The sequence below is a fragment of the Octopus sinensis genome, linkage group LG5, assembly GCF_006345805.1.
Source record: "Octopus sinensis linkage group LG5, ASM634580v1, whole genome shotgun sequence".
In the NCBI taxonomy this organism is placed as follows: Eukaryota; Metazoa; Mollusca; class Cephalopoda; order Octopoda; family Octopodidae; genus Octopus; species Octopus sinensis.
Window position 1 is genome coordinate 23,166,871 of NC_043001.1, and position 21,841 is coordinate 23,188,711.

General features: G+C 34.6%; 1 protein-coding gene across 5 annotated transcripts in view; it reads right to left on the minus strand.

Annotated features, from left to right (window-relative positions):
* LOC115211745 (glycerophosphodiester phosphodiesterase domain-containing protein 5) overlaps positions 1-21,841 on the minus strand; it is a 226,142-nt gene that overhangs the window by 120,040 nt on the left and 84,261 nt on the right. Inside the window, exon 2 of one of the 5 annotated variants that reach the window (XM_036503226.1) lies at positions 5,606-5,767. The exons of the other annotated variants lie outside the window; for them this stretch is intronic. Coding sequence (XP_036359119.1) covers positions 5,606-5,704 — 99 coding nt within the window. The 5' untranslated portion in view covers positions 5,705-5,767. The remainder of the gene's footprint in view (positions 1-5,605; positions 5,768-21,841) is intronic. 5 annotated transcript variants of the gene reach the window in all.

A 21,841-nucleotide genomic window follows, 5' to 3' on the forward strand; every position in this document is an offset into this window, starting at 1 on the left:
GTGCACAAAGTGTGAAATTGCATGGTAGCGAAAATGGAACCCTGAATTCAAGCTGAAATAAAAATGAGGCAAGCAAATTCCACAAGATGAGTAACTTCAGCATGCAGATGAATAGAGAGAAAAGATGGGCATTAGAAAAATCAGCTGTAATGTGTAAGAGTGAAAGAATGCAGGTAAGTGATGCATATGAAGAATGACAGTGAGATAAAGTGACAAGCAAATTGGAAAGAGCTTATGGAAGAAGACCAAGGAAAATGTAATAAGTAGTGAGGGCTAATCTTGTGATAATGAACTCCATAAACAAGATAATGCGGAACTGAATCAGTAACAACATGCTGTGCATAGAAAAACAGATATGATGATGAAAATGGCAGTGACAATGACAACAAAAATAATGGCTGAGTGTTTCATCTTCTTTGAGAAGTATAGACTATATACCAAAATATGCAACTCAGGATGAAAGTTTTCTCAAATTCTTAACGTCATAACTTAATTAATCTCTACACTAAAGCATACCAATCCTTTTGGCCAGGAGCAACAAATTTTTCACATAGGATTCTGTAAAGTTATTGATTAACTATTCCAAAAAGTAAGCAGCAACATTAAATACAAGGAATTATAAATTTCTTGCGTTTCAAATTTGCAAGAACTTTGGATAAAGTGAATGATAAAATATAGTTTTCTTTTGATTTTGTTTTTTAATCACTTCTCAATTATATTGATGACTCCATTTTCTTAGCAAACATCACTGAAGAATATAAACTTAAGAAGCATTTGTCAACTTTGAAATCTTATACTAAGGGACATGTCCCAAGACCAGTTATTTCTAACAACTATCATAAGGAAAGCTTTCACAAGTTCTAACATCAATACTTCTACACTAGAATTAAATAACAATGTCTGTAATAAGCATTATAGTTTTACATCTGCTTTCCATGCTGGATGGGTCACCACAGTCAGAGTCAGCGCATATTTGAGAGTATTACTCAGACTGACATATTGAAGGACAACACTCTGATTGTATGTTTCATTTTCAGTTTAGTTTCTATGGATAGATGCCCTACTTAACATCAACCATTTTACAAAATGTACTGGGCATTTTCTTTTCCATGGCAGCAATACTAGAGAAGAGTCACGCCCTACACAAGACTTAAGGGTCTTCACAACCTCACTTTACAGAGAGTACTGGATACGTTTTTAATGACACCAGCTCTAGAGAGCTAGCCATGTCTCTGAAACAACTAAAGGGGCCTCACAATTCTACATCTCTGCTTGCAAATCTTATTACAAAGTGAAGTGAGAAGAAAAAAGATTGGGACATGAATGAAAATAAAAAGAGATTTGCGTGACAGAGGTACTCAATATTCAGTATCCCTATCATCATCATCATCATCGTTTAATGTCCAGTTTCCATGCTGACATGGGTTGGACAGTTTGACATGGAGCTGGCTAGCAGGGGGATGTCTGAACTCCAACTGTCTGTTATGGCATAGTTTCTATGGCTGGATGCCTTTCCTAATGCCAACCACAGAGTGTACTGGATACTTTTTACGTATTACTGTCTCACGTGTACTGGGTAAATTTTACGTGTCACTATCTCAGGTGTATTGGGTACTTTTTACATGTCACTGTCTCAGGTGTGTTTACACAGCATTGGCTTGGGTGCATTAACACAACACCGGCATGAGTGCATTAAAGCAGCACTAGCACAGGTGCTTTTTAAGTGGCACCAGTACCTGAAAAGACAAGCCTATATGTGTGGAAGACAGCAATGGCTTGACATGTCTTATCAAGTGTAAAAAATTTTAATGCTGAGTGATGTTCCAAAATACTCAAAGTTAATGTTGAATGAAAAACTTGACCCATGAATAAGTCTACAGTACATTTAACATATTGAATATCATAATTATTTGAATGTAGCAGAACAATAGTCAGAAAATAAAGAACATTGTTAACCTTATTAACAATAAATTTCCTCAATGAATTAAAGAACAGTTACATTTCAATTTAGAAAATAATTACTACGGCAATATAATTTTTACTGTCTTACAACCATTATTTTACATCAGCATATGTGGCTTCTGCAAATTAATTTAATAAAATATGCAATCTTTGCAGCTGAACACTCTTTCTATAATCATCCATGAAACCATAAATCAGGAGTTGCACCTATTATTGGTTCAGTGGAGGAAATGCACAACTCAAAAGCTATTAGGAGTATTGAGCTGACCATGTGGTCAGTAATACAAAACTTCAACCACTAAATGATTGTGCTTCTTAAAATTAATTAAATAAAAAACTTACATCCTAACCACGTGGTTCCAGATTCAGTCCTACTGTGTGGTACTTTCGGCAACTGCTTTCTACTATAGCCTCAGACCAACCCAAGTGGATTTGGTAGTTGGAAACTTAACAAAACCCATCATATAGATATATGTGTGTGTGTGTGTGTGTGTGTGTGTGTGTGTGTATGTATGTATGTATATCATCATCGTTTAACATCCATTATCCGCGCTAGCACGGGTTGGACGGTTCGACCCGGGTCTGGGAAGCCAGGGGCTGCACCAGGCTCCAGTCTGATCTGGCAGTATTTCTACAGCTGGATGCCCTTCCTAACGCCAACCACTCCGCGAGTGTAGTGGGTGCTTTTTATGTGCCACCGGCACAGGTGCAAGGGGAGTCTGGCATCAACCACAATCGGTTAGTGCTTTTAACGTGCCACCGGCACGGAAGCCAGCCAGGGCGGCGCTGACATCGGCCACGTTCAGATGGTGCTTTTTATGTGCCACCAGCACAGAAGCCAGTCGAGGCAGCGCTGGCATCGGCCACGTTCGGATGGTGCTTTTTATGTGCCACCGGCATAGAAGCCAACCGAGGCAGCGCTGGCAACGGCCACGTTCAGATGGTGCTTTTTATGTGCCACCGGCACAGGTATCACAACTACTATTTCCATTGATATTTATTTCGATGTTCATGTACTTGACTCAACAGGTCTCCTCAAGCACAGCAGGATGTTCTGGAATCCAAGGTACTTTGAATGGGCAGGGGCTATGCGGAACTGGTGCAGGAAGCAGCCCGGGTCTTTGCAGTCACAGCATATCTCCAGAGATCTCGGTCCTTCGCCATTGCCTCAGTGAGGCCCAACGCTCTGAGGTCATGCTTGACTACCTCATCCCATGTCTTCCTGGGTCTACCTCTCCCCCTGATACCTTCAACTGTTTGGGAGCGGCACTTCTTCACACATCTCTCCTCATCCATCCGCAGTACATGACCATACCATCGCATGCGTCACTCTTGCACATCACATCTGATGCTTCTTATGTCCAGCATTTCTCTCAGGGTGCTTACCCTCTGTTGTGCGCGCACACTGACATTACACATCCAGCGGATCATGCTAGCTTCATTTCTTTCAAGTCTACGCATGTCCTATGCAGTCACGGCCCATGTTTCACTACCGTGAAGCATGGCAGTTTGCACACATGCATCATACAATCTACCTTTCACTCTGAGCGAGAGACCCTTTGTCGCCAGTAGGGGTAGGAGCTTTCTAAACTTTGCCCAGGCTATTCATATTCTAGTGGTGACACTCTCTGAGCATCCACCTCCGCTACTAACTTGGTCACCCAGGTAGCGGAAACTATCAACTACTTCTAGTTTCTTCCCCTGGAGTGTGATGGAATCTGTTTTCTGAGTATCTGTGGTGTCTATTGCCCCTTTGCATCTGCCGCACATGAAAGCTATCTTATCAGTTAATTTCCCTTTGATGTTGCTGCACCTCTTATGCATCCATAGCTTACACTGGGTGCATCTTATGGATTTTCTACCAACACCTTTCCTACAGATCGAGCAGGGCCACCTGCCCGAGGGTGTGTGTGCTGAGTTCGCCTTTCTGCTTACTATAACTTTGGTCTTTGCTACATTTACTCTAAGGCCCTTTGATTCTAACCCTTGCTTCCACACCTGAAATTTCTTTTCTAGTTCCAGTAGTGATTCTGCTATGAGAGCCAGGTCATCAGCATAGAGGAGCTCCCAGGGGCAACCTGTTTTGAATTCCTCTGTTATTGCCTGGAGGACTATGATGAATAAAAGGGGACTGAGGGCTGAGCCTTGGTGTACACCTACTTCTATCCGGAATTCTTCACTATATTCGTTGCAAATCCTAACCTTGCTGACAGCCTCTCTATATAGGGCCTGTACAGCCCTTATTAGCCATTCGTCAATCTCCAGTTTCCGCATCGACCACCAGATAAGGGATCGGGGAACCCTGTCAAAGGCTTTCTCCAAGTCCACAAAAGCTATGTAGAGGGGTTTATCTTTAGCTAGGTACTTCTCCTGCAGTTGTCGGACCAGGAATATAGCATCAGTGGTGCTTCTACCCGACACAAAACCGAACTGCATCTCATCTAAGCAAATTCTCTCCCTAATGAGATGGGTTATGATATATATATATATATATATATATATATATATATATATATATATATATATATATACATATACGTATGTAACTATGTATTTATGTGTCTTTGTCCCCCACTATTGGTTGACACCTAATGTTCATGTATTTATGCCGACGTAACTTAGCAGTTTGGCAAAAGAGACCAATAGAATAAGTATTAGGCTTTAAAAGAATAACTCCTGGGGTCAATTTCTTCAACTAATACTCTTTAAGATAGTGCTCCAACATGGCCACAGTCAATGACTGAAACAAGTAAAAGAAATATACACACACACATACACACATGTTGGAGATGTAGTTGCCTGGCAAGTAATTTGACCCGAGACGATGTGTTGATACTAAAACAGTTACTGCATGAAAATACATATTAACCATTACAGAATCATGTAAACATAGTAAACTTAAATATTTTTTACTTGACGTTCACAAATAATAAATCTTAAAGTGTATTAAAGAGTTTTTGTGAGTTTTTAGATAACAAATATGTACCTTCCATACAGTACTTGTTTTATATACATACATGCATGTGTATGTACATATATGCACATAACTGTACATATATGTATATATACAGATATATGTGTGTGTGTGTGCATATGTATATATCTTTCTATGTATGTATAATATTAATGAGTATTAAAACAATGGCTGTTATGAATGCATGTTTTACAAATCATATTAGATTGAAAAATTAGGATTTCAATAGAATTTTGATTATGCTTAAAACTTCACTCCATAATTTCACTGGCAAATGAAACTATTATAAAAAAATACGGTGTTTAGAACTAATTGCCTCCTAATTGAAATACTGAATAAAGATCTTATACAAAGTTCAAAAATTGTGTTACATAATGATAAAATAAGGACTAAAGTTTGAATGATGCTTATATTTATTAAAAAAAATATAGAATATGCAAGCCAAACATACCCCAACAAAAATAAAAGAAAACGAAAGTTACAACTGAACAAAAAGTAAAAGAAAAGCAATACAAAAATAGCAAAATAGAAAAGGAAGCTTCTAAAAAGATAAAAAAGAAAAACTGAAATATTACCAAAAAGTAACATTCATAAGTAAGAAGGGAAAAATATGACATCTCAGTAAAGACAGAAGTTTACAAATATCCAAAATATTCATTGGCATCTTACCGTCGTCAGCTGACGATGCTTTGCCATGGAGGATGCTGGCGGAGGAGATATTTTCACCTCTGCCAACACTTCTGATGGCTTCTCTTCTGCAGACATCATAAATTAGTTTTTCGGCTGTTTATTAGAAGTAATTCAGACAGGACTAGTGTATTACACTTAACACTGATAAAAACAAAGGAAAGAAAACCTTGTCGATTATTTTATCCAAAGACTGCTAGATGCAATGCTGTTAGATACACACATCAACTTCTCTCTGATATCATCCTCAGGCTGAATTGATACCGTCTTATAAAGACTGCTTTAAGATTAGGCTATTAAAAGAGAAAAGTGTTCACATGTACAGTTTCTCAAGTTAGCATCTGCTTCAAAAGAACTAAACAGAAAGGAGACAAAAATATACAAACAATATCAAAGTAAAAAAAAACACATCCAAAGACTTAGAAGGGATTTGTGAGAGGAGACTAGCAGGAAAACTGACAACCTCAACACTGTAAAAGTCATGCCATTGTATTAATGCGCAGATCACAACTAGGAAACTAGACTTTTGAAAGTTTATTTATATCTTAACACTTAATAACAAGAAACTTGTGTCCCTAATGAATATCATTATTCCTGTAATTACCCCTTCATTTAAAGGAACAATGAATGAATTACATTCTGTAGTAAACAAGTATATCAGCAAACACAAAACCAAGAGGAGGGAGAACAGTTAATCCTTATAACTATTTGTCAGAATTTTGAAGACTAGCTATAATAATTTACCAACTATTTCAGCTGTAGTTAACTGGCATCAATGTTAGGTGGCAACACTGACAGATTAGCTTTATATTTTCATTTTAATAAGAGCTTTCAGTGTGAATTTAAGTATCTTTCAATATTCATTGATAATACATAGAATTATAATGATGATTTAAGTATAATTTGAAATTCTCTCCCTAATGAATAAGCATTAGTGAATGAAGTACTTTCAGGAACTGGGAATAAAAGGAATGATAGGCTAATTCCCCTATAGATACATAGTGCTCACCAAACAATAATAATGATTATTACTATGATAAAATAGGAGAGTACTGTAGTTTGCTTGAAGCATTGTGTATTGTTTGTAAAGAATAAAAAGTTTTGAATGGTACAACAATACACTATAATACAGACAATGGGCTATATACCTGTTGTAATTTAGTCATCCATAGTATGATATGATATTTCGGAATAATATTCCTTCTTCAGATATTCTTTTTATTCTTTACTATGATAAAAAAATTTAGCAACCTACAAAGATTTAGATGATTTCCCAGTTTGTAATATATATTAGACTGTTCCACTGATGGGTTTGAAATATATTTTAATCACATATACACATACTATGAATTAAAAATACACTAAAAGTATAGGCATTTTTAAAATTCCAACAAGAAAAATGTCAAAACCAGGGTGAACTAAATACTATGAAAAATATGGCAAAGTTCAAAATCGTTTTTATATGGTACAATACAGAATCCAGGGAAATTGATATTTGTCTGCATAGGTAAAGATTAATTCCTAGGCGATTTCATAGAAGAGCTCAATGAGTAGATTTTCTGTGGAGTAAACGAGTTGGATCTAGTTAAACTGATTCACAAGATCTGAATTATTTTAAAGGAAGTAAAAAATCTAAAAATCGGCTATATCAATGTAGTTTTCCACTCTTATTCCTATGAAGGCAAGATGTTGTAGAGAAAAAATTGGAGAAAAAAGTTACAGAGATTTAAAAATCGAAAAATCTGTATTTTTAGCCAATAGGGAGACAAAAATTTTCTGCGTTTAGTGGTGTCAACTTTAAGGTTGTACAATGTGAAATTTATAGTTTAGCATCTGTTCATTGTAGGTTTCTAAATAAACAGAAATACCTAATAAAATCAACATGTATCATCTTACTGTTTCTTTTGTCTCTTCATTGATTTCTATAGTATTTTGTATGTTTTTATTATTTTTTAAAAATTTGTTATATTAATATATTTGATTACATGTGTTTACTTTATGCATATTTCAGTATCATGTATTTGTGTACATCATTAGTATATAAGTGCACGTGGATGTATGTATTCATCTATAAGTTTATATGCACATTTATGCATTCATGTGTGTGTGTGTGTGTGTGTGTGTGAAAAGGGGATATCTGTCTCCAAAACTCCAAAGTTGAGTAACGTTTTCATACTTGGATTTGTAAACTAGAGTAAGAATAACACTGGTCAACAAAGAATTTATCCCAAGAAAAAGAATGCCTGTTTTAGCATGCAGAATTAAAAAATAATGTCAAATTATCTGTATCGTCCACAGTTTCTGTTCCATGATATCCCTCTCAGTTCCTGTTATGTGGGCTAATTTTCAGTTAAGCTGTTGAATTGTGAAGCTAACGGTTTAAGAAATACTCCTAATTTAAATGCTTGTGAACTGAATTAACCTAGTGAAATAATAAATCCAGCTATCTGAGTTAATGAGTCCTTGAAGCTTGGCAATACTGAGTTGATGAGCCACCGATGCCTTGTCAGTACTGTGCTTGAAGTGTAGGTGTGCAGTTGTGTACTAAGTTCACATATTCCATTCACCTTCATAATGCCAAGAAACTGTATAAACCGTGCAAGCAACTTTTGCTATACATGAAAAATATATAAAATATTAAGAAAAATATCTATAATAAAATTCTAATTGATAAATATAAATTTTTATTAAAACAAAACACACGGGTGGAGTAAATCTTGTGGTGTGAAGAATCAACATAACACAGTGTATGGGTGAAGTAAAACACAACACAGTGTGCGGTTGTCATGGTAACAAGCTGTTAATGCCTCTCTGTCTGTTGATTGGCTAAAATAACCCAAATTTCCCAACTTTAATTCCAAATAAACATCAGATTCTTTAACTTAAAGTAATTGTAATCAAAATTCAGAGTAAAATCAATACACCAAACTTGAAAGCAATCTGAGCAAAATTAAAGGGGGATGATTTTGTGAATCAGTTTAACTAGATCCAAAGAGCTTAAATTCAAACACTTGCCCTTCTTTCTACAGAGGAAATAGATAAAAGTTCATGACTTTGGTAACAAATTTGTGAATGAAAAATGGAATAAATAATAGTATGATGTCAGAAAAGAGCAGCAATGTAGGAAGAGAGGGTGAAAAGCTGGAGATATGTGCTATGAGTTATGAGCAAGGTGAATCATGGGGGATGAAATTAAATTTAAAAAAAGTGGGAGGAGGTGAGGACCAGATCAAGTGAGGTGATAGATATTAAGAGCTCATAACAAAGAGAAGAGGTGGACAATGCTAAGGAGGGAGAAAAGGAATGGAAGTGGGAATTTGCAAAGAATTAAGTTTAATAAGGTGTGGCCAAGAACTGTAAAATAATTTATGACAGTAAGGGGTGAGTAGAATTGTAAAGAAAATTAATAGTGTCTAGAGTGGAGGTCAGTAGGGATGGAAAGAAATATATAGTAGTCTGTGACAGGATGTGGGTGGCAGGGGGGATTAGAGGGTCAATATAATAAAATGGATTATAGGCACAAGCCAACTACATGCTGCACACTATGCGAAGTACATGCATACAACTGCGTTCAAAATAGCTAACCATACAGTACGTGGACACACATACACACACACATACACACACACACACACACACACACACACACACACACACATATATATATATATATATATACATATAGACACACATAAGCAACACAGCACAAATAAATACACAACACACAAGAAAAGCATTTTTTTTTTTTGTATTTTGAAGATGAAGGGGTTTGAAAATGGAAGGCAGAATTAAAGGAACCTAAGATGTAAATTTAGACCCTAAGGTGCCAAAGTACCTATGCTGAAGAAGATGTTTTGGGGTATAATGAGACTTGGAGACACTATATTTACAAGTCCCATTCTACCGAAAGTGTTGGAGAACAGCACAATCTGAGAGGTGATCAGCAGAGTGGCTGAGCAAGTTAGTGCTAGACTACAATTTTTTGAGGACTTCTTGGATGTTTTTATGGACTTCCAGCAAATGCTCACAAAACCTACTTTACATATGTATTAACTCTTTTGTTATCAAATTTTTGAAGAAATGCAGTCTTTGTTTCAGTTAATTTTGAAAAAATACAGAGTTTATTAATATAATTTTGTTATTATGCAGATGACATTTGGACATACATTACCACAGAGTTTCATTGATAGGTTTTAATTTAGATCACTTTAAAACAAAGAGTTTGTATCTTAGAATAGGGGGCAGTTTCAGATGTGTTGGTATCAAAAGTTAATCTCCACAAATCTTGAAGACTCTACAGCATATAAGGTTAGAGGAAATGTAGTGAGAGTGATTGATCACATTGACTGAAGGCTTGAACCTAACAGAATTAAAGGGAGATGTAAACATCATGGTTAGACCATATAGATGTGCCCACATGGGATGTGTCTAGGGGCAAGCAAGCTCCTGACCAGAAGGTTACATAGAATCTTATCCTTGTTGAAGGACATGACTGGAGGCATGGAAAAAATGGGATCAATTGGAAAGCAGAAGGTGGAACTGTGAAACAGAGTGCTCTGAAGTGACTGAGTCACTTGAGAGGGTGAGGAGGGGAATCCAGACTCTGGGAGAGTGGTTGTTTGGCATAAGTGCAACAGGAGAGTTGATGGATTGAACTCAAGAGAGAGCAGTATTCACAACAGGTTGAAAGTACCTAAGTGAGAGAAAAAATTGATGCATGACTTGAAAATAAGTCATATCTTTGCTGTGGGGATAGAGAACTGGTGAGAGAGGTTGCCTCGATACAGTCACCAATGTAATGACCCAATAGTTAAGGGGCAAACCTAGAAAACCTAGAAAAGTTAGGTTTAACAGGGCCAACAAACAAGTTGATGTGATTTGGATCATCTTGGTGCCAATAGCTATGCCACTCAGGTGTTGGTAGAACACATCAGAATAGGAAGAGCAATGAAGAATGAGAATGAATTCAGTTTGGATGAGGAGTGTACAGGTTGTGGGTTCAAATGTGTGGTGTTAAGGTCAAAGAAGTATTTCAGGACTGGTAGGTCATTGTCATTGTGGATGTAGGTAGACAAGGATTTGAGCTCTATAGAAATGAAGGATTTACAAGGTCCAGAGGTGGGTGGTATGGTTAGTGTCCTTATGAAAGCAGTAGCCAGAAGGAGCATAATTTGGTTGAGATAGTTAAAGATTAGTTTGGCAAAAAATAGGGTAGCTAAGAGCATTGGGCTTGGGAGTTTGGGAGGAGAGAGTAGATAATGGAAGTATGGGGAGTTTGTGGTAAAGTTGATTACTGTAGGAGAAAGTAAATAGAAAGAAATTAGTTTTGTATAATGATGGAGAAATGTTTTAGATTTAAAATTATGCTGTTGCTGAGCAGTTTCTGGTAAAACTGTAATTCACTTAGATGATGGAAGGTTTCTTTCATGTTGAGAGCCACCTAACAAACCATTACTATTTTACCCTTCTCAGCCAGTTTAATGAATATGTTACAAATCTGTTAGAAATGACAGAGTTCAACTAGTTCTGGAGATATTAAAACAACTGTCACTTCTGGAAGGTAAAAATGATCCCAATTGTGATGACATTTTAGTTGGAATAGATTCAATGAATTTTGAAGCACAAAATTGCTTTAGATATTCAGTTGCAACAATACTTATGCACATTATATCAAGCTCAAGACATTTCTCTATATTTGCAGCAACTTTTCAATGACTTAATAATTTGCTGTCCTGAAACAGTTTGCTTGTACTTGTTTGACTTTCTAATAGCTGGGATGTGAATTGATTTGGGTTAATAACCCATTAGTGCCCATTTTTTTAATTTATTTATTACCAAAACTCTTTTTTTATGCGACTTTATTTGATACTAAATATATAAAAAAAAATTTATTACAATATTTAAAAGACACTCCTGTCTTAATGACTAACTAAAGATATCTCAGAAAAATACAGGTGTTTCAGAAATATGATGGATTCTTAAAAAAGGACCATAGGCGCTAATGGGTTTTAACCATATCAACTATGGTATCACATTAGCAATAACAAAACAGCTTGCTAAACTTATTGCTTATAAATAAATATATATTCCATTACCAAAAGAAATGGGTCAGATTTTAAGAAAATAATCTCAAGAATTTTGCTCAAATGACCAAGAAATTCTATGCCGATTAATTTCAGTTCTCACACTGTCTAGAAAAGATAAGGTTTGTAAATAAAGATAAAACCATTGCTAATGTTTTTACTTATTTTCCCCCTGTGCAATTGGCCCATTTCAGGCCCAATTAGTGTACTGGTCAAAAGATAGTATACATAGTTTTTATATAATGAATAACAATTTAAAATTTGAAAATGATGCTAAGTTTCAGAAGCTTAAAGATGATTATCATCAACTTTCAATGATTTTTAAGATCTCTTAAACATTGCATAATCCACCAATGGAAACTATCTAAAATTGAACAACTTCAAACATATCAGAAGCAACATCAAATATAAGACAATAAGCATGCTGGTTTAGAGGGCTGTGATGATAAAGATTTTTTTCCCTATTTTTTTTTTCTTTTTCTTTCTTGAAAATCAAAGAATTTAATGCATTTAATATTGATGTATGGAATACCAGCTCTGAAGTTGCAGTATTTTGCATATGGTAATACATTGCCAGTATTTCTAACTAAAACATTCAGTATTCCTGTCTTCAAAATCTTTTAGAAATTTTCAAGGATCAAAAGCTGACAATTTCATGTAACAAAATTTCCTAATTGACTCAGTTCAGAACAAAACTTCCTAAACCTCAAACAGTTTATTTTTTCACCAGTTTTCACTATCATGTATCAATGGTGAAGCAGTGCATTTACTGCAAAAGATATATATACTTTATCATCATCACCATCATCAGCAAATATTTTCTTACAAAGACTGTATTGGAAATATTCAAATGATTTGTTAATGGCAGTCTTTTCATATCAAGAGATGACTATATCGGCTGATTTACAAATTCATGAATGAGATGAAGTCTGAAGATGCTAATTCTGACAGCATATTGCATGTACCAACCAATCAAGATTCAGAAGCTGAAAAATAAATTGAATTTGTTTACTATTAGAAGACCTAAATTATTTGATGTGATTTATAAAACTTAATGTTTCAAACCATCAGAAAATGTTCTCTGAAGAAAGTGAAGGTAAATGAAACTTTTTATTTTTAGCTTTAGTTCAACATACATCTATAGATCCAGTACTTGGACACATTGTCATTTTTATATCACGGACTCAGTCAGTATCTAGGTCTTACAACATACACCCTCATCCAAATGACCCAGCATAAGTTGATTAAGCCTAAGCCTGTGTCAAAGCAGCATTCTGTTAACCCTACCAATCACTTTCCAACTTTATCAGCAGCCTCTATAGCAGTTGTTCTCAACCATTCTTTGCCAATAGACCCCTTTGATTCCTATTTTACTCATCAGGTGGGACACTCGTAGTCATTCAATGTTTAAAAACTCCACTTATATTTTTTTATGATTAGATATTATTTAGAATTGTATTAAAAATGTTTAAATATTTTGTGTATTGTAGAGTTATAACCAATTTATTGCATATAAATTTTAACAAAATCCTATATGACTCCACCACCCCAAGGGCCAAATAGACTCCAGTTGAGAACCACTTCTCTATAGCCTATACACTGTTTTTGAAGGCTCTTCTGCTCATTTTGGAATATATATTTATATTTTTATATAAGCATGGATATTCTGGACTATCAACCTCAAGTTTATTTTTTCTACCTACAGTGTCTCAAATCTTCCATTTTTAACATCCATTTTATACATATCCAAATTGTCTCCACATATATATACATATGAAATTGTCTCTAGGCATATGCATATCATCTCTACATGTCTATAAAACATTAAGCTAAATTCAAAACTCAGAACCTTTGTTTCTACCACAAGATTTTAATGCTTTAATTCACTGCGCTACAGTTCTTACAGGATGCTGTAACTCTATTACAAAGACTTTTTAAATAGAATGGCTTTGCTACTATGATAAATAACCATATGATAGTACAGGTAATAAGTAATATGTCAAGTGGGAATCTTGCACTTAGTCTGACTTGAGTAAAAGATTGATTTTTTTTTTATATTGATAACAAAATGAACTATATTTATGTTAACTGATGTAATTTTTTGTACACAAACAGGCCATTTCATAATCTGATCAAAGTTAACAAAAGAATTTGAATGTTTACAAGTAAACTTTACAATATAAAAGCAAAAAATTAGGATGAAGTTATATGAATACTTAAGAAATCATTTAACAATGATTAACTTCTATACAAATCAAAGAGGTCCATATAACCACTGCTTAATTCCAAATTTTAGTATAAAACAAATGAAAGAGGAATTTTCCTTCTTGACTGGATAATGGTCTACAGGTAGTAACATCCTCATAACATCACATAACTATTTCCTATCCTTACATGAAATGATATACAACATAGAACCATGAAATCTACCCGGAACACAGTAAAATACAACAATTACAAATTCTTCAAAACCAGAACTGATAGTTTAATATCTTACCCACTTAATCATTTTTACCTCTGGATAATCCAGTTAGGTAATAATAAATTCAAACCAAAACCAAGGTGAACCTACATAAATTAAAGTATTACTTTATTATATATTCAAGAATATATAATAAATTATGGTATTAACCACCACAGTTTAAATCTTTAAATTCTTTTTATTTCACAAACATTTATACAATGAAAAAGAAATCAAAATTTGCAAATTATAATTTTTTGTTTTCGCTAACCTAAAACATTTATTTGCTATTAAAGAGTGTTTGATATTGTCATCTACAGTTCATATACAATCACACACACACAAATATATATATATATATATATATATATATATATATATAGTCTCTTATGTGGTGGTTTAATAAAGTATGTGATTGAGTATTATCTGGTAATTGATATTTGATTTAGATGTATTTCTCCATTTTCTTATCTTGTATATATATATATATATATATATATATATATATATATATATATTACTAACAATTTTACTCAGCTCCACATGACTTGAAGTTTCATGGGTTTGTAGGACACATTCATTTCCTCAGATGACCAAAAGTAGTGTTTACTGCCTCTAGATATGTGTTCCACATGCCCATGAAATAAAGGCATGTCACACTGAGTCAAGCTGTTATTAAATACAAGTTTTTTTTTGTTTTTCTTTTTGTTCCTTCTCGAGCCATGCCTGGCTCATAAGGGCCGATTTCCCAGTTTCCTTGGTGTATAGGTTCCCCACCTGGATGGGATGCCGGTCCGTCGCAGGTGAGTTGCTAGATGCAGGAGGAAGGAGTGAGAGAAAGTTGTGGCGAAAGAGTCAGCAGAAGTTCACCATTACCTTCTGCCAGAGCCGCGTGGAGCGTAGGTGCTTCGCTCATAAACACACACATCACCCGGTCTGAGATTCAAACCCGTGATCCTTCAACCGCGAGTCCGCTGCTCTAACCACTAGGCCATTAAATACAAGTAAATCCAACTAAATGTGTTGTGTGCTACTCTTTCTTGTGTGTGTGAGTGTGTGTGTGTATTCTTTTATTCTTATACTTGCTTCAGTCACTAGACTGTGGCCATACTGTGGCACTGCTCTGTAGGTTTTCTTGAACAAATCAATCGCCTGCACTTGTTTTTAAGCCTGGTCTTTACTTTATCAGTCACTCTTAACAGGACTGCTACATTAGAGGGACATAAACAAACCAACACTTGCTATCAAGTGGTGGTGACAGGGCAAATACAAAAACATGCACACATAGATATATACATGCATACATATATATGATGGACGTCTTTCAGTTTCTGTCTACCAAATCCACTCACAAGGCTTTGGTTGGCCCTGGACTATAGTAGAAGACACTTGCCCAATGTATCACAGAGAGGGATTGAACCCAGAACTATGAGGTTGAGAAGCTTCTTACCACACAGCCACAGCTGAAACTACATAAAAAGAAGGATATTTCAAAAACCCCTTTCCAGATTACTAATTTTCAGTTATTTTCATTAATTATCTAATTTTTGCATTTACAAGCGTCTCTTCCCTATCTAAAGGAACAGACTGCAATTAAATACATTAAATAACATTCAATTGAGCAATACAAACTTCAATAATTTCCAATTGCTAGTCAAATCTCTTTCATTCTTTAAAAATTACTCAGAGATCAACTAATTGGAATGTTCATCAATCTTGTTAAATGTTTCAAAACCATCTGATTTTAATGATTTTGCAGGTTTTTTTTAATGAATTTTGTTTTAAATTTTATTTTAACTTTTGTCCAGTAGAAGTAAAGATTAAATCAATATTTTATTAGAAAAGTCGATTTTTGCAATTCTTCAAGAGAATCATATTAATTTTACTTTTTCTATTTTTTGTTTGCTTTTTTCCTTCTTTAGTTCAATCTATTTACATTGAATAAATATGTAAAATTAATGGAAAAACAAATATATAAATAAAACTCACTTGACCTTTATGTGGGCAGTGGAGATAAGTGAGATGCTAAAGTAATAGAAATTACACAGAGTGGCCAGAGGCATGTATATGAACAACAGAGGCAAATACAGGTGTATCAAATACCATACAATATAAATTCATGATTTATTAAAATTATCTCTCCCTCTAGAGTATAGCTCCACTTGAAAAGGGGAGATAATCTCAAGAATCAAGGATTCTCAAAAGCTGACATGCCATGAAGGAAAAGGATAGTTTTAAGAGAACAGTCGTGAACATGTGTAATTTTCTGGAAATTCCTTCCTATGTTTTCTTTCCAATACCTAACAAAAGGTCATTCAAATTAAGTACTACCTTCTCCCAGTAATTATCTCACAATATTCTTGGAAGATTTGAATAGGATATGCATATGGGTCACCCTCCTTAGAAAAACACCAAAAAAAAGGGTTGTTATATTAAAAGGTTCTTTGATAACTACTGAATGCTCTGACTTTAAGTATTGTATCATTGGCTTATGGCAAAATATCTGCAAACTATTGACAATAGCTGAAAATTGAAGGTTCATGATGAAGAAACAGGTGAACTAAGAAACTGGATTTGTATAGCAGAAATTGATTTTCTGTGAGTGTCTCACAATTTTTTAGCATTAACACAATTCCCTTCAAAAGACTTTGTAAAAGACAAAAAAATTTTTAAAAAGAGATAACATAGAGATCCTCTTCTTCAGTGGAAGAATATTATATTATGTTATCAATTCAGAATAGGGAGGTTAACCCCATTCTTTCAGAAATATAAACTGTGATTTATCAGACAAGAACTTTTCAGTAAGAATCCTACTACAATTGTCTATAATTTAAAATGACATTATGCTTTTAGTGATAGTTTAAACTATTCAACTCCAACCCACCAAAACTACCTCTACTAGAATTAAATTGTTATCTTGAATGAAATGTTATTATTAACATGAAAGATAATTAGATTTTAATTAGTAAACACTTGTTGTTTATTAAGTTGAGAGTTATTTTTTCCCCCAATTCACCCACTCATACGCAATTCTTTATTATTTTGAGGTCTAAAACAAAGGCATTTTATTCTTGTCAGAAATATAATTGCAGAAGTGTTTATACACTGATTTTTTTTAATGGGTAAAAGACTAAAGACCTCCTTCAGTCATGAATGACTATGAAATTGCAGTTACTCTTTGAGGCACAAGTCCAGGGACAAAGTTGTTTATGGACGACCAGCAGTCACCCATGCACAACAGCTTCCTCTCTCCATACCATCGATGTTATCCAAGGAAAAGGAAAAGCCCACTACAGCTTTGGACCAGCAATGTTACGAATCTTTTCTACAGCTGAGTGAACTGGAGCAACGTGAAATAAAGTGTGTTGCTCAAGAACACAACATGCAGCCTGGTCTGGGAATCGAACTCACAACCTCATGATTGTGAGCTCAATACTCTAACCACTGAGCCTTAAGAGACATTGTCAACTTCTGTGAGAGAGGAATATAATCAAATAAATTAACAGTGTCTGAATAAGTATTTACAGGAAGGGCATCCTGGCGTTAGGAAGGGCATCCAGCCGAAGAAACATTGCCAGATCAGACTGGGCCTGGTGCAGCCTTCTGGCTTCCCAAACCCCAGTTGCACCGTCCAACCCATGCCAGCATGGAAAGCGGACGCTAAACGATGATGATGATGATTTATCAAATCAAAAGAGTGGAATGGCAAAGGTAACCTTGTTCTAATTTGAACACAGAACCAAGAAAGATGAAACTGAGTAATATAATGCATTATATTTGGTTTTCTTCTTTCAATAAACATCTGATAAATGTTTCTACTCAGGTTACAAACAATATTGTTAATCTTTTACTTGTTTCGCTTATTGAACTGTGAACATGCTGTAGCACCAGTCTGAAAGGTTCAGTCAAATCAACTGACGGCAATACTTATTTTTAAGTCTGGTACTTACCCTATCAATCTCTTTTGCCAAACCAATAAGTTACAGGGACGTAAACAATCTAAAACCCATTTTCAAAGAGTGGTGAGAATCACACACACACACACACACAAACACACACACAAACACACACACATAATGGGCTTCCACAGTTTTCCACCAACCAAATTCACTCACAAAACATTGGTTAGTCTGATGCAATATAAAATACTTGCCCAAAGTACCACACAGTGGGACTGAACCTGAAACTACATAGTTGCAAAGCCAACTTCTTAACCACATTTTTATATGGGAAAACATTTTTTTTTTAAATTTGTGTACTAAATCAAATAAATCTATGTTGGATGAAAAGCCCAATATTTTCCTCAGAGAATCACAAAATAACTGTATTTTTCACTTGTCAATAACACCCACAACGATCAGTCTGAAATTCACAAATATAGATCAATCATCAACACACAAAATCAATACTATATGTTAAAAATTCTATCCTATCAGTCTCAATTCAATCAAACAAAAACACACATATATCAAATTAACTACAAAATTTAGGGTTGTCAATCACCACAAGTCATTTCAAAGGAATTGAAATTACCATGCACCAACTAAATCCAACTTGTTTATTTCTGCTGTTGTCACTACCAGTTTTCAATCATACTAAAGTACAATGGAAATTAAAATACATGCAACATGCCCTGACTGTTATGTCACATATCACACAGCCAAACCCTACATGGCAGATGGTACAAAATGACCACTACACAGACAAAAGTATGTGAAACCCTTATGCCTGCTTCTAAATATTGAGTCTTTTTAGTCTGTTGAAACAAAAAAAAAATTTTTTATGGGAATTCTGAACAAGAACAAGACCTATATTTATCAGTATTTGGAAAATAATTATGAACTTCAGTATGAAATGATCTTATCAAGGGCCTGCAGCCTCAATCCCCATTGAAGTTGACTGTCATGGTTTCCCAGCAAGATAAGTGTCCTGTTTCTTGCAGAAGATTGGTTTGAAACCCAAATAACTGAAAAATCCATGGGGGAGATAGCCATGCAACTAAGACCATCTCAAGGTGGTTACAATTGACAAATCATTGCAGTTGGAACCCTTCAACAGACAAAGGCTAATTTGTCCTTGCTTCACTCAAGCAAAGAATACAGGCTAAGGAACATAACATTTATGACCCTGAAATACCTGCTGAAGGTAAAGAAGAGTTTCCAACATTGTGACAGCTTTAGTCAGCACCAGGAGAAGAGGTTTAAATAGCTCCCACAGTTTCTGCTTGGGGCACAAAACATTTCTGATGTTTATTTCAGATATGAGAGGGTTTCTAACTTGTAATAGTTTTAGTCACCACCAGAAAAGAGCTTACAACCTCATTAAGTAGTTTCTGTTGTTTCTTCATGGGGAAAAGAATCTCTGATATTTATTTCACTTGTTAAAAGAACTTTCAAGACATATTGGAAAACGTGTATTTTACATGTGTACTATTTGCCTATCCACTAAAAATATTGTCATCATCTGATTCATTATTTCCGCTTGGATCACAAACCATACACATTATTTGAAAGTTGCTTAACTGTTTTGAAATGAAATCTATAACAATTGAATATGAAAAGTATGAGTAAACACATAACCTATAAATGATGAACAGGAAAAGACATTGTAAACATGGGTAACTTTTGAGTATCATAATCCATTGTGGGCTGTAATGACACAAGTGAAGACTTTGTCTCTGTATAATTTATTTAGAACAAGTCTGGCAAAAGCCAGTCATTGCTAAGCTATATTCAAAAGACTTGAACACAAGTAAAAAGTTTGCAAGATACTGATCAATTTTGCAGTGCAATTTGTAGTTAAAAAATATATTATTGTGTGATAGATATGCAAACTGGGTCATTAAGAGTAAAGTGTCCTGGTCATAGAAATAGTACAGTAATAATGACATCATTGAAACCACTAGTCTCTTGGTTAGTAGACTGATCGATTTAGCTATCTTCAGCTTTCAAACAGAAGTATAGACAGAAATTGAAAGCAGGGTTTAACAGAGTCAAAAACTGCAAACAAAAGTAAACATTTAAAGAAACCAACAACAAAAGTGAACATTCAAAGGAACTGACAACAGAGGTAAACATGGAAGAAATTAACAACAAAGGTGAACATTGAAAGAAACACTACATAAAGGTAGGGTAACTGTAACCAGAAATGAACAAGTACAGAAATTGTAAACAGAAATAGGAATGATTACAGGTGAGACAGAGACAAAAATAAGAAGGGACAGAGAGAGAAACTGTAAATGTGGTGTATACAGTGACTGAAAAACTGTACACATAAATGACACAGAATGTAATGCGGAATGTACAGTGACTGAAAAACTGTACATATAAGTGACAGAGTATGTAAGGTGGAAAAATTGTACATGTAAGTGACAGAGTATGTAATGTGGAATGTACAGTCACTAATAAACTGTACACATAAGTGACACAGAATGTAATGCGGAATGTACAGTGACTGAAAAACTGTACATATAAGTGACAGAGTATGTAAGGTGGAAAAATTGTACATGTAAGTGACAGAGTATGTAATGTGGAATGTACAGTCACTAATAAACTGTACACATAAGTGACACAGAATGTAATGTGAAATTTACAGTAACTGAAAAACTGTATACATAAGTGACAGAGTGTGTAATGTGGAGTATACAGGGATTGAAACTGTATGCATGTGATAGTATATGGTACAGTAAGTGAAACTGTACACATAAGTATGCATGTAATGTTGAGGATACAGGCACTGAAACTGTACAGATATTTGATGGAGTTTGTAATATTGAGTGTACAGTGAGTGAAACTGTACACATAAGTGACAGGGTGTAATGTTGTATGTACAGGGGTTGAAACTGCACGCAAAGTATATATAGGTGACATTGTATAATGTCGAGTGCACTTTGATAAAGGAATCAGACAACTGTTTTCTAAAGACTGAAAATTGTTATAATGAAGCCAAAACAAATAAATCAAACTTAGGAAGCTTAATGGTTGTGGGAAGGAGAACAGATCAAATATTTTTGCTATTACAGCAAATAAACTAGCAAATGGTATGTAATACGGCATGTTATTTGCCCAGCCGTCAATGTTTCATTAACTATAATGAACGGAGTAACAGAGCCAAGTGATCTTTTCACATTTAGACATTTAGAGGCACAACATGAATATTAATTTCCAAGGCTGTCAAACACATAAAGAACCTATTTCAAAAGTGGAAACCAAAGAAATAAAAAATACTTCATGTTTTTGTTTGTTCTTTTCTTTTCTCTCAATAAATAAACCACATATCCAGCTTCAGGTTAAAAACAAGGTTTCAGTTACAGACACAGTGTGCCCAAATGTGTATATTGAGATTGTGCTGTCAAACAAAGTATACTGTCCTTTAAAAATATGTCATTTGTTTTATAAAACAAATCCTTAATACTTTTTTTTTTTATCAAAAGCCATGAAGTTGTAATGCTAAAATGTTATTCTCACTGGACAAATTTTTTAAAAATCATATCACCCTTGAATAACTAGCATTAAATTCAGCTCTCTTTACATATATTTCGCAAGCCATTGTAGTAGAAAAACAATCTAATTTGTGACAGATGTAAAATTAAATTTCATTCTTACACTTTTATCTCTTCCTCTTTCTCTTGTTAATTTGGAATTATATTCTCTAATTAAAATATGGTACAAATTA